Below are 13,076 nucleotides of genomic sequence, written 5' to 3'. Positions count from 1 at the left end.
GTGCTGAGGTCCCGAAGGTTACTCCAAGGAAACCATACATGTACCCTAAGAAAAGACCAGCATCTCAGCACCTGCCACACAGAAAGCATTGGTGACCAAACAGTGTAGTCAGAGAGAGAGCGCTCACACAGCAGGACCTACTAAGCAAAACTCTACTTGCCCTTTCCTCTAATACCCATCTACCCTCACTCCCTATTACGTTAACCCTGACCTATGGTTAGGGAATGGATATAGACTGGATCTTTAGGTATTAAACATACACAAAAGTGAGTTTTAATTACTAAAATCAGACAGTTCTTGTCCTGAGGACCCTTTAGCCCAAGGGCAGGTTTTAATTCTTGCTTCCATTCCTCACAGAGGCCAGATACCACAAGTCTTGATACCACATGTGAGTTAAAACTTCAGTGTGCAGTATTTCAGCATCTATTCAGGCCACTCTGGCTTTGTTGTGTCTTTCTTTTTGGCACTTGGGTTTTTTTTTTCTTCTTTATACATTTTCAGTTATGTATTTAAAATGTTTAAAAATATTATTATCTATTATTTCTATTAGTGGGTAGACCTGCTCATTTCAACTCAAATGAACATGCTAGCAGAAATCTCCTGAACCTTTTTTTTTTTTTTTTTTTTTTTTTGCGGTACGCGGGCCTCTCACTGTTGTGGCCTCTCCGGTTGCGGAGCACAGGCTCCGGACGCGCAGGCTCAGCGGCCATGGCTCACGGGCCCAGCCGCTCTGCGGCATGTGGGATCTTCCCGGACCGGCATGTGGGATCTTCCCGGACCGGGGCATGAACCCCGTGTCCCCTGCATCGGCAGGCGGACTCTCAACCACTGCGCCACCAGGGAAGCCCTCCTGAACCTATTTTTATTGTAAAAAATTGTGTGAATCTTAAACTTATAAGAGGTGCAAATTTAGTTTTCGCTTATTGAGAAACTTTATATGTACATATAAATTTGTAGAGCCATTGTAATAACGACACGATTACCAATATGTGCCTTGTTATACTTCTAATCAAGCTATTTTGGGGTTTGGGTGTGGGTAGGTGTGAAACATTTGAAAGATATGCCCATTCTGCCAGGAGAGATATTCAAATATAAATGGACAGTGACTGTAGAAGATGGGCCAACTAAATCAGACCCTCGGTGCCTGACCCGATATTACTCAAGCTTCGTTAATCTAGAGAGAGATCTAGCTTCAGGACTCATTGGCCCTCTCCTCATCTGCTACAAAGAATCTGTAGATCAAAGAGGAAACCAGGTGAGTTCATCTCTTTCCAAGTGCTGGGTCTGAAGCTAAAATGGAATGATGATGCCCATGAACTTGCAGATAGTATTTCCTATATTCTCTCAGCGTACATCCACCTACAGCCTGCAGAAAATATAGTAGTCTGCAATATTGAGCAAAAAAAGAAATGAGCTGGGCTTCTCACTGCTTTTATTGAATTTGACTTTGGTGTAATAAATTCGCCTGCTGGATGGATAGGAGAGCCTGGACCCTAGATTATTTCTATAATACTCATTCTCAGTCTAAAATTCCTCTCTCTGTAAGTGATCTTGCCCATTTTTACATGATCAATTACCACCTATTTTCAGATGACCCACAAATGTATACGATAGCTTAGACGTCTCCCCTGGACGTCTCACTGTGGGAGATTCAAAGACACCTCAAAATGAACACATGTGCAGCATCTAGCGTAGTGTGCGGTATTTTAGTAGGAGTTCAGTAAATATTTGTTGAGCAAAATTCAAGGCAATATGTAAAATATTTCAGAATATGGTTAGAATTTGGACCACTTCTGCCATTTTAGAAAAAAATTAAGTTAAGTACTCTGAATTTAAAAAGCTTGATTCTTCACAAAAACTCATTGCTTGGCTGCAAAATAACTCATTGCCATATTGCTGAGGCTTGACTACATGTCCATTTGGTTATTTATGATATATAGGATTCCTAGTAGTCTGAAAACATTTTATGAACTTTAATGGAGGTAAAACACGTGGCACACAAACCCAGAGAGGCATCAGTTTGGCCAAGTATCTTTCCTAATTTTTCCTAATTGTAGTTTTCCATCAGTTTTTGGAAGAGGACTGAAATGTACCTATATTCTCCAATCTCCTCCCCTCAGCATTTTAATTTCTGTAGTAATAGTTTATACAAGATGAAATTTATACATATTAGTGAAGTTTATACATTAATTCTTAGCGGATTCAATTAGCAAGTGACTAACTCAAAACTTCGGTTCATATACAAACAGCTTCTCCCCCCCAAAAAACTTTCAACTTTGTAAACATAAAACTTAAAAGTGTTCATGTTAGTAAACATTTTATGGTTCATCTTAGCTTTGTTATTTTACTTCTATTTTGTATTTTTAATTTTTCACAGATTGGTAGGCTTGTGGAAGGGCATTTGCTAGATGAAAGTTTAGGGAAGGCATTCACCTTACTTGATTTGACTAAATTGTTTAAGAAAGACATTGAATAATCACTTGGGTCTTTAAAGAGTGAAAATTCTCTAATCTAAACATGGAGAGAATGAGGCTACAGACTCTACCAAAACAATCAGCCAGCATAGCCTTGGGTCCAGAAGAAACTAAGTTTAATGGGTCCAGTTACCCTCTTGCCCTGAGGACACATTTGCTCTAAACATATACTCACTGCTCCCAGGCCCTGGGACATGCCATAATAGTGACCCTAGGGAGAAATGGCATTGAACCAGAGGATTGTAGATACATCATATGCATGCCATCACTTCCATCATAGACTGCTAATTTCTACCTGACAATACTAGTAGCATTTCTTTCTTCCTTTCATTCCATGTAATTAATAGATGATGTCAGACAAGAGAAATGTCATCCTGTTTTCTGTATTTGATGAGAATCAAAGCTGGTACCTCACAGAGAATATTCAGCGCTTCCTCCCCAATGCAGATGGAGTGCAGCCCCAGGATCCAGAGTTCCAAGTCTCCAACATCATGCACAGTAAGTAAAGCAGCACTTGAGTCCAGTGGGTAATGGATAAAGGGAAACTGAAGACACCAAATTGATGTGCAGTTAATTTATATGCCACATAAGAGTCATATTTCCTTAAACATTATTACATATGAGCATATGCAATTTTATATAAATGCATAAATATGATCATATAATGCATATATTTTCTTTTAGAAGGCATCAAATATTCAGTGAAGTTTATTTTTAAAGGATAAATCAGACACACAGTTTTCATTTACCCAAACATACATAAGCCATCCTTAATATGAAATGTGCTCAATCAGTAAATTACACATGAAATACAAAGGGAATGCAATTTTACGTATGTAAAAAAATTGCCAGCTATAACAATTTAACAGTCAAATTAATCACGACATTGTACATTTAAAAAAACCCAACATCTTTTTTTTGCAGCTTTATTGAGGTATAATTGACAAATAAAAATTGTACATATTTAAAGTGTACGACATGATCTTTTTGATATTTATTTGGCTTCCCCTTCCCTCTTATCTTCCCTCCTCCTTCCGTATTATACCTTTCCACTAATCATTTTGTGTCCAGTAGCCCATGTTAAAACATATTTTTCTATGATTATATAAGAATATATAAACACATATACGGGGCTTCCCTGGTGGCACAGTGGTTGAGAGTCCGCCTGCCCGTGCAGTGGACACGGGTTCGTGCCCCGGTCCGGGAAGATCCCACATGCCGCGGAGTGGCTGGGCCCGTGAGCCATGGCCGCTGAGCCTGCGCGTCCGGAGTCTGTGCTCCGCAATGGGAGAGGCCACAACAGTGAGAGGCCCACACACCGCAAAAAAAAAAACCAAAAATAAAACAAAAACATATACATTGTATTAGTCTGCTAGGCTTGCCATAACAGAGTCCCAGAGACTGGGTGGCTTCAACAGTAGACATTTATTTCCTCATAAGTCTAGAGGCCAGAAGTCCGAGATCAAGGTGTCAACAGGATTGGTTTCTTCTGAGGTCCCTCTCCTTGGCTTATGGGTGGTCTTTCCTTTGTGTGTGCACATGTCTGTGTACAAATTTCCTCTTATAAGGACACAAATCATATAGGATTAGGACCCACCCTAATGACCTCATTTTAAAGAATTACCTGTCTAAAGACCCTATCTCTGAATGCAGTCACATTCTGAGGTACTAGGGGTTAGAACCTTCAACATATGAATTTGGGTGGGAGCACATATGTGTATGTGTATATATACACAAGTCAGAATGGTCAAAAATTTGATTAAAAATGTCAGTCTCACTACAGAGAAATGCAAAATAGAATACCATTGCGATAACAATTAATACCTGTCAGACTGGCAAAATTAGAATATAATTATTACTAGTGGGCTTGTGAGTAAAAGGGTATTAGCATACAATGCTAGTGGATAACTAGCACAGTCTTTTTGAAACCAATCTGATTGAAACCGTTAAAATTAAAAATATATGCGTTTTGCAGTTCTGGTTCTGTTTAAGATGGAATCACCCTGTCTATCCTACTGAATGATAGTTAAGGATTGTTCCATACAAAATGCATGGAGCAGCTATCTGAGAACCCTGAAAAGTAGTTGGCAGCAGGTAAATTGGGGAAGGAAACTAGAAAGATTTAAAAGCATGCAGATTGGAAGTAAATAAATAAAACTGAATATGACATGATTATCTACATAGAAAATCTCAAGATCACCACAAAAAAGCTCCTAGAACTAATAAGTGAGTTTAGTCTGATTGCAGAATACAAAGTTGACATACCAAAGTCAGTCATATCTCTATGTAACAATAGCCAACTATTGGAAACTTAAATTACAAAAATAATACCATTTATAATAGCTCAAAAAATGAAATACTTAGGCCTAAATCTAACAAAACATGCAGGATCTGTACACTGAAAATTAGAAAACACTGATGAAAGGAATTTTAAAAGACCTAAATAAGTGGAGAGACATGCAACATTCATGGATTGGAAGACTCAATAGAGTGAAGATGTCAGCTATTCCCAAATTCATCTATAGATTTAATGCAATTCCTATTAAAATCCCAGGAGGATTTTTTTTGTTGGTAGGGAAAAGTGTATTGTAAAATTTATATGGAAAGCCAAAGGCATTAGAATAGCCAAAACAATTTTGAAAAAGAAAAATGGAGTTGGAGGACTCATATTACCTGATTTTAAGACTTACTATAAAGCTACAGTAACCAAGGTAGCATTGTATTGACAAAGATGAATGACATAGTATATATAGTGCAGAAATAGACCCACACATATATGACTAATTGATTTTTGATGAAGATGGAAATGCAATTCAATGGAGAAAGAATAGTCTTTTCAACAGATAGTGTTGGAACAATTAGTCACCCATATACAAAAAGATGAACCTCAACCTAAATCTCACACTTAAAGATTAACTTAAAATGGATCATAGATCTAAATGTATAATGTAAGGGCTTCCCTGGTGGTGCAGTGGTTAAGAATCCGCCTGCCAATGCAGGGGACATGGGTTCGAGCCCTGGTCCGGGAAGATCCCACAGGCTGTGGAGCAACTAAGCCCGTGCACCACAACTACTGAGTCTGTGCTCTAGAGCCCGTGAGCCACAGCTACTGAGCCCGTGTGCCACAACTACTGAAGCCCACGCACCTAGAGCCCGTGCTTCGCGACAAGAGGAGCCACCGCAATGAGAAGCCCACGCACCGCAACAAAGAGTAGCCCCCACTCGCCACAACTAGAGAAAGCCCGTGCACAGCAACAAAGACCCAACACAGCCATAAATAAATAAATAAATAAATTTATATTTAAAAATATAAATGTATAATGTAAAACGACAAAAAGTTTCAAAGAAAACATAGAAGGAAATTTTCATGACCTGGAGTTAGGCAAAGGGTTCTGATAAATGACACCAAAATCAAAATTAATAGAAGGAAAAACTTGATAAATTGGATTTCATCAAATGAAAAACTTTTGCTCTACACAGGATATTGTTAAAGAGAATGAAAAGACAAGCCACAGATTGGTAGAAAATATTTGCAAATCACATATCCATATGTAAACTCTCAGACTCAGCAGTAAGAAAACAAACAGATGCCTAAAAATGTGCAAAAGATTTGAACAGACACATTACCAGAGAAGATATATGGAAGGCACACAAGCATATGAAAAAATACTCACATCATTGGCCATTAAGGAAATGCATATTAAAACCATAGTGAGATACTGCTACATGTCTATTTTAACAGCTAAAATAAAACAAAACGGACAGTATTAAATATGCTGGCAAGAGTGCAGAGCAACAGGAGCCCTCATGCATTGCTGGTGGGCATGTACAATGGTTTAGTCACTCTGGAAGACAGTTTGGCAAATGCAAATCAAAACCACAATGAAATATCACCTCACACCTGTTAGAATGCCTGTTATCAAAATCACAAAAGATTACAAGTGTTGGCAAGGATGTGCAGAATGGGAACCCTTGTATATTGTTGGTGGCTATGTAAGTTGGCACAGCCATTATGGAAAACAGTATGGAGGTTCCTCAAAAATTAAACATAGAACTACCATATGATCCAGCAATCCCACTCCTGGGTATTTACCCTAGAGAAATAAAAACTTAGGTTCACACAAAAACCTGTCCATGAATGTATACAGCAGCTCTATCCATAATTGCTAAAACTTGGAAATAATCAGAGAACCTGGAGCCAGCTCCAAACCCCTGAGCCTTGAGCCAGGGACTCTCTGCCAAGCAACCCCAGGAAGGAAAGCCATATGAATAGAGGAGAAACCCCCCAAGGATGACTCTGCCAATCAGGAGGAGCCAATGGCCAGAGCAAATCTGTGCGGAGACGCTGGGAGAATCTGTGCTGAGGACGAGATCCCATTAGACCATCTCTCTCTCTCTCTCTCTCTCTCTCTCTCTCTCTCTCTCTCTCTCTCTCTCTCTCTCACTCTCGCTCTCTCTCTCCTCTTTCTTTTGGCTGCGCCGCCTGGCATGCAGGATCTTAGTTCCCCTGAACAGGGATTGAACCTGTGCCCACTGCAGTGGAAGCGCAGAGTCTTAACCACTGGACCACCAGGGAAGTCCTAGACCATCTCCCTCTTAAATGGGGAGTTTATCCTATCTACGTGGGATTTATTTATAGTAAGTTGTGTTTCCTTTTTTTCTAAATTTTTAGCATTTTCTCCTTTATTTTTTGATCAATTGTTTTTAAATTCCGATTTTTCTTTACTATTTTGGGAGTTATGCACACGTCTTTTCCCATTGCGGGGGTAATACCTTTGAAATTTTACCCTTTATACACAGACTGTTGTTGTTTGTTTTGTTTTGTTTCCAGCATTATTAATATAAAATTGTCATATAAAATTGTATAAAAGTTTAAGGTGTATAACACATAGTGTTAGCTAACACCTCCACCAGATCACATGATTACCATTTCTTTTTTGTGGTGAGAACATTTCATATCTACTCTCTTAGCAAGTTTCAAGTATATAATACAGTATTATTAACAAAATCACCATGCTGATCCCCAGAACTTATTCCTCTTACATAGCTGAAAGTTTGTATCCTTTGACCAACATCTGTCCATTTCCCACACACACACCCCAGCCCCTCGTAACCACAATTCTACTCTCTGTTTCTATGAGTTCATATTTTTTAGATTCCACATATAAGTGGAATCATACAGTATTTCTCTTTGTCTGACTTATTTCACTGAGGATCACATTTCCCTGATGATTAGTGATGTTGAGCATCTTTTCATGTACCAGTTGACCATTTGTATGTCTTCTTTGGGAAAATGTCTATTCAGTTCCCCTGCCCATTTTTAAAATCAAATTGTTTTTGCTTGTTTGTTTGTTTTGTTATTAAGTTGTATGAGTTCTTTATATATTTTGGACATTAATCCCTTATCAGATACATGCTTTGCAAATATTTTCTCCCATTCCATAGGTGGTTGCCTTTTCATTCTGTTGATCGTTTCTTTTGCTGTGCAGAAGAGTTTTAGTTTGATGTAGTCCCACTTATTAATTTTTACTTTTGTTGCTTGTGCTTTAGGTGTCACATCTAAAAAATCATTGCAAAGACAAGTTTCCCTATGTTTTCTAGGAGTTTTACAATTTCAGGTCTTATGCTTGTCTTTAATCCATTTCAAGTTAATTTTTGTGTATCATGTAATGTAAAGGTCCAAATTCATTCTTCAGCATGTGGCTATTCAGTTTTCCCAGCACCACTTATTAAAGAGACTATCCTTTCCCCATTGAGTATTCTTGGCTCTCTTGTCATTTATCAGTTGGCCATATATGTGAGAGTTTACTTCTGGGCTCTTGATTCTTTTCCATTAATTTATGTGTCTATTTTTATGCGAGTGCCATACTATTTTGATCACTACAAAGGTAGTGTAGTTTGAAATCAGGAAGTGTGAGGCCTCCAGCTTTGTTATTCTTTCTCAGGATTGCTTTGGCTATTCAGGGTCTTTTGTGGTTCCATATGAATAGTCATATTTTCCATCAGCGTTTACCAAATAGTTCATTCTTTCTGCTACTGTTTTGAGATGCTCCCTTTGTCATATATTAAATTTCCATTTATATCTGTGTCTGTTTCTGGACTCTATATTCTGATTGACATAATCATCTATACCTGCATTCAGACCATGCTTTTAATTACAATAGCTTTAAAATATCTTTTAACACTTTGTAGAGCAAGGAACTTTGATTCTCAATTAGTTGCACTAAGCTAGTGTCTGAGCATTGCTTAGTGGATTTGTGGGCCTCCACCTTGCAGAGTAAACAAATGTTTATTGAATGGATGGACAGATAGATGTATGGAAGAGGCTTTCAGAAACAATTCTGTTTATAAATTGAAATCTGTGTTACTTTTACTTACTTTTTATTTAGAAATAATTTCAAACTTTCAGAAATGCTGCAAGAATAGGTATATATATAGGTATATAGGTATATATATATATATACCCTTAATGGGTATATATATATACCCTTTATCCAGATTCACTCATTTTTAAGATTTTGCTATTTTTGCTTTATCATTCTCTCTTTCTTCTATATATACTTTTTTATTACTTATTTTCAACTTGAGAATAGGTTGTAGATATTGTGCCCCTTTATCTCTTAATACTTCATTGTGTATTTCCTATGAATAAAGACATTTGCTCATATAACCAAAGTGCAGTTATGAAATCCAGAAAATTTAACAGCGCTAGAATACATTATCTAACACATTTATACAATAAACTTACCTGATTGGTAGTCAATATTCCAGTTGTATCCATCAGTGCTCTATTTTGTAGCATTTCCTCTCTCTGTTTCAGGGTCTAGTCATGGATCTAGTAGTCCTGCTTCTTTGAAGCCTGTTTCCTTGAATTTGGAACACTAGCAGATACTAATTTTGATCACCAGATCAAGAGGTTTTTTTCTGGTTTTTTCCTCCGTGTAGCTATTATTTTTCTCCTTGCAGCTAATAAGCAGTGTATAGGGAGATACTCTGAGAGCATGCAAACGTCCTGCTGCTCATCAGCCTGCCGACCACCATACAGCACCTAAATCCATCAGTACTGTGATGGTCTGTGACTCTCCGCACTTTGACATTGGAACCTAGCTGATCAAGTATTAACAATTTACTTTTTTGAAAGGTATAATGTTATCTCTTCTTGGGAATAAGGTAACGGGCATAACATATAATCATTTCTAATCAGATCATGACAGTCCAAAGTAATACATGCAGGTACTGCTAAAATCTTTTATTCTCCATTCTCTTTACAGGCATCAATGGCTATGTTTTTGATAGCTTGCAGCTGTCGGTTTGTTTGCATGAGGTGGCATACTGGTACATTCTAAGTATTGGAGCACAGACTGACTTCCTGTCTGTCTTTTTCTCTGGATATACCTTCAAACACAAAATGGTCTATGAAGACACACTTACCCTATTCCCCTTCTCAGGAGAAACTGTCTTCATGTCAATGGAAAACCCAGGTTAGTTATTTATATTATTCTTTTACTAACAGTGGTGTTTGCTTCACTAGCCATTCACATGTTCTTTTGCCCACCAGCTTACATTTGGGTAGATACTAAATGGTTCAAGTGATTTTGGTAATCACAAGGCATTTTAAAGACAACACCACATCAAGTATTTAAGTTAAAAGTCTTTGTTCTAAAAAGTGCTTTTACTTGCCATCGGCCAAAAGTTTAAGTGTGTTTACTAAACTGTAGCGGTGAATATACATGCAGTTAACACACAGGGACTAAACGTGTTTCCGTGTGCCTTGTGGACGTTGCTATTGCTGGGAAGTACATCATTATCTCCTTCTGCACACATAACATCAAACCACTGTGCAGCCTTCTGGACGAATGTGGCTGTCAGCTTCTCGCCCTCTCTCTCCATAACTACCGCAAGGCTTTTTGTTTTTTTTTAACATCTTTATTGGGGTATAATTGCTTTACAATGGTGTGTTAGTTTCTGCTTTATAACAAAGTGAATCAGTTATACATATACATATGTTCCCATATCTCTTCCCTCTTGCGTCTCCCTCCCTCCCACCCTCCCTATCCCACCCCTCTAGGTGGTCACAAAGCACTGAGCTGATCTCCCTGTGCTATGCGGCTGCTTCCCACTAGCTATCTGTTTTACGTTTGGTAGTGTATATATGTCCATGCCACTCTCTCGCTTTGTCACAGCTCACCCTTCCCCCTCTCCATATCCTCAAGTCCATTCTCTAGTAGGTCTGTGTCTTTATTCCTGTCTTACCCCTAGGTTCTTCATGACATTTTTTTTCTTAAATTCCATATATATGTGTTAGCATATGGTATTTGTCTCTCTCTTTCTGACTTCACTCTGTATGACAGACTCTAGGTCTATCCACCTCATTACAAATAGCTCAATTTCGTTTCTTTTTATGGCTGACTAATATTCCATTGTATATATGTGCCACATCTTCTTTATCCATTCATCCGATGATGGACACTTAGGTTGTTTCCATCTCCTGGCTATTGTAAAGAGAGCTGCAATGAACATTTTGGTACATGACTCTTTTAGAATTATGGTTTTCTCAGGGTATATGCCCAGTAGTGGGATTTCTGGGTCGTATGGTAGTTCTATTTGTAGTTTTTTAAGGAACCTCCATACTGTTCTCCATAGTGGCTGTACCGATTCACATTCCCACCAGCAGTGCAAGGGTGTTCCCTTTTCTCCACACCCTCTCCAGCATTTATTGTTTCTAGATTTTTTGATGATGGCCATTCTGACTGGTGTGAGATGATATCTCATTGCTTTTGAGAGCACCAGCCCAGTGTACAGGAGGAACAGAGGCCCGGCCTAAATCTAAGACACACTGTTGCAGCTGAGTAACAAGGGCTCCTTGTCCCTCCCACCCCCATCATCTGCAGAGGGAAGTACATAAAACTACCTACATACTGTAGTTATTCTCTTACACTTATGGCTTTTCTGGAGATAAATTCTCATGGGGAAATTTCTTGGGAATAAAAACCAATCTCAGCATATAAAAATATAGATTCACCTTCATACCCAGAAATTTATCTTACTTCAAGAAATGCAGTTTTGTAAGAAGTGAGTGAAGAACCTGACAAAACTCCAATAACACCTCTGAAAGTATCTTGTTTATTCGTGTTTATGTCTTTGTTATCTGTTTTCCAGCTAAGTTGTAAGGTCTCTAAGGACAGGGACCTTGTTATCTTGCTCATCACTGAATCCCGAATGTTTACAGTGCCTGGCCTATAGTAGACGCTTAATAAACGTTTTTTTTGATGAATGAATGAATTAAATACCTGCAAAAATATTATAAAACAGTATGCATAATATGGTTGTAATTGTCGAACCCAAAGAAAGAAAGTGTGTGTGTGTGTGTGTGTGTGTGTGTGTGTGTGTCTGTGTGTAGTCAGAGAAAGATATTTAAAATATCAATATTTTGAGAAGCTTTTAAACTACTTTGGTGATCACTTAAATTCTAAAGACAAATTAAAACTCTGCTTTATGTGTCTTGAGGGAAAAGTCTGATCCCTTTTATTTGTCCTTTTGTGTCTGGCTTATTTCACTTGGCATAATTTTCACTCAGCCAGAGTCATCCACGTTGTGATATGTGTCAGTGCATCATTCTTTTTTTTAAATTTTATTTATTTATTTTTAAAAATTTATTTATTTTCAGCTGCATTGGGTCTTTCATTGCTGCATGCGGGCTTTCTCTAGTTGCAGCGAACGGGGACTACTCTTCGTTGCGGTGTGCGGGGTTCTCATTGCGGTGGCTTCTCTTGTTGCAGAGCATGGGCTCCAGGTGCGCGGGCTTCAGTAGTTGTGGCGCACGGGCTTAGTTGCTCCGTGGCATGTGGGGTCTTCCCGGACCAGGGCTCAAACCCGTGTCCCTGGCATTGGCAGGTGGATTCTTAACCAATGCACTGCCAGGGAATTCCCTATCAGTACATCATTCTTGCAGCTCACTTTACACCCTGCTTTAACCGCATATCACCACAAAAAGATGATAATTATGTGATGTGATAAAGGCACATAGCTACCACTATGATGGTAATCCATGTTGCAGTATATAAATGTATCAAATCAATACACTGTAAAGGTTAAACTTACACAGTGGTATCTATCAATTATATCTCAATAAAAAAAGAAACTAGTGAGCAGGTTGGTCACCTGTTTCTGTAAATAACGTTTTGCTGGAACATATACGCAAAAGATATACAATTAATTGTTGTATATTGACCTTGTATCTTGCAGCCTTGCTAAATTCACTGTAAGACCTGGCAATTATTTTATAGAGTCCCATAAGATTTTCTTGTACACAATCAAATTGTTGCAAATATTGACAGTTTCAGCTTTTCCTTTCCAACACTTATGCCTTTTATTTCTTTTTTTCTGTGCCTTAATTTTGAATAAAACTGGTAAGAGCAGGGAAAAACCCCACATATCAGAAGTTTTGATGGGTCATTTTTGTTATCAATTATATTAAAATATTAGAAATTTTTTCTAATATCCATTGTGACTTCTTTTATTCATAATTATTAAAACTGGTTTACTAAATTCCTAAACATATGGATATTTTCTAGTTTTCTGTTGCTCATTTCATATTTTTAC

The 13,076-nt window shown here is 38.0% G+C and overlaps 1 protein-coding gene across 2 annotated transcripts in view; it reads left to right on the top strand.

The window, feature by feature from the left end:
* The window catches only part of F8 (coagulation factor VIII), a 121,975-nt gene that overhangs the window by 44,410 nt on the left and 64,489 nt on the right, over positions 1-13,076 (top strand). For both annotated transcript variants that reach the window (XM_032620284.1, XM_032620283.1), the window contains exons 11-13: positions 1,041-1,255; positions 2,822-2,972; positions 9,746-9,955. In XM_032620284.1, the coding sequence (XP_032476175.1) occupies positions 1,041-1,255; positions 2,822-2,972; positions 9,746-9,955 (576 nt within the window). The remainder of the gene's footprint in view (positions 1-1,040; positions 1,256-2,821; positions 2,973-9,745; positions 9,956-13,076) is intronic.

This window comes from Phocoena sinus, chromosome X, assembly GCF_008692025.1.
Source record: "Phocoena sinus isolate mPhoSin1 chromosome X, mPhoSin1.pri, whole genome shotgun sequence".
In the NCBI taxonomy this organism is placed as follows: domain Eukaryota; kingdom Metazoa; phylum Chordata; class Mammalia; order Artiodactyla; family Phocoenidae; genus Phocoena; species Phocoena sinus.
This window is presented reverse-complemented; position numbering and strand designations above follow the sequence as displayed.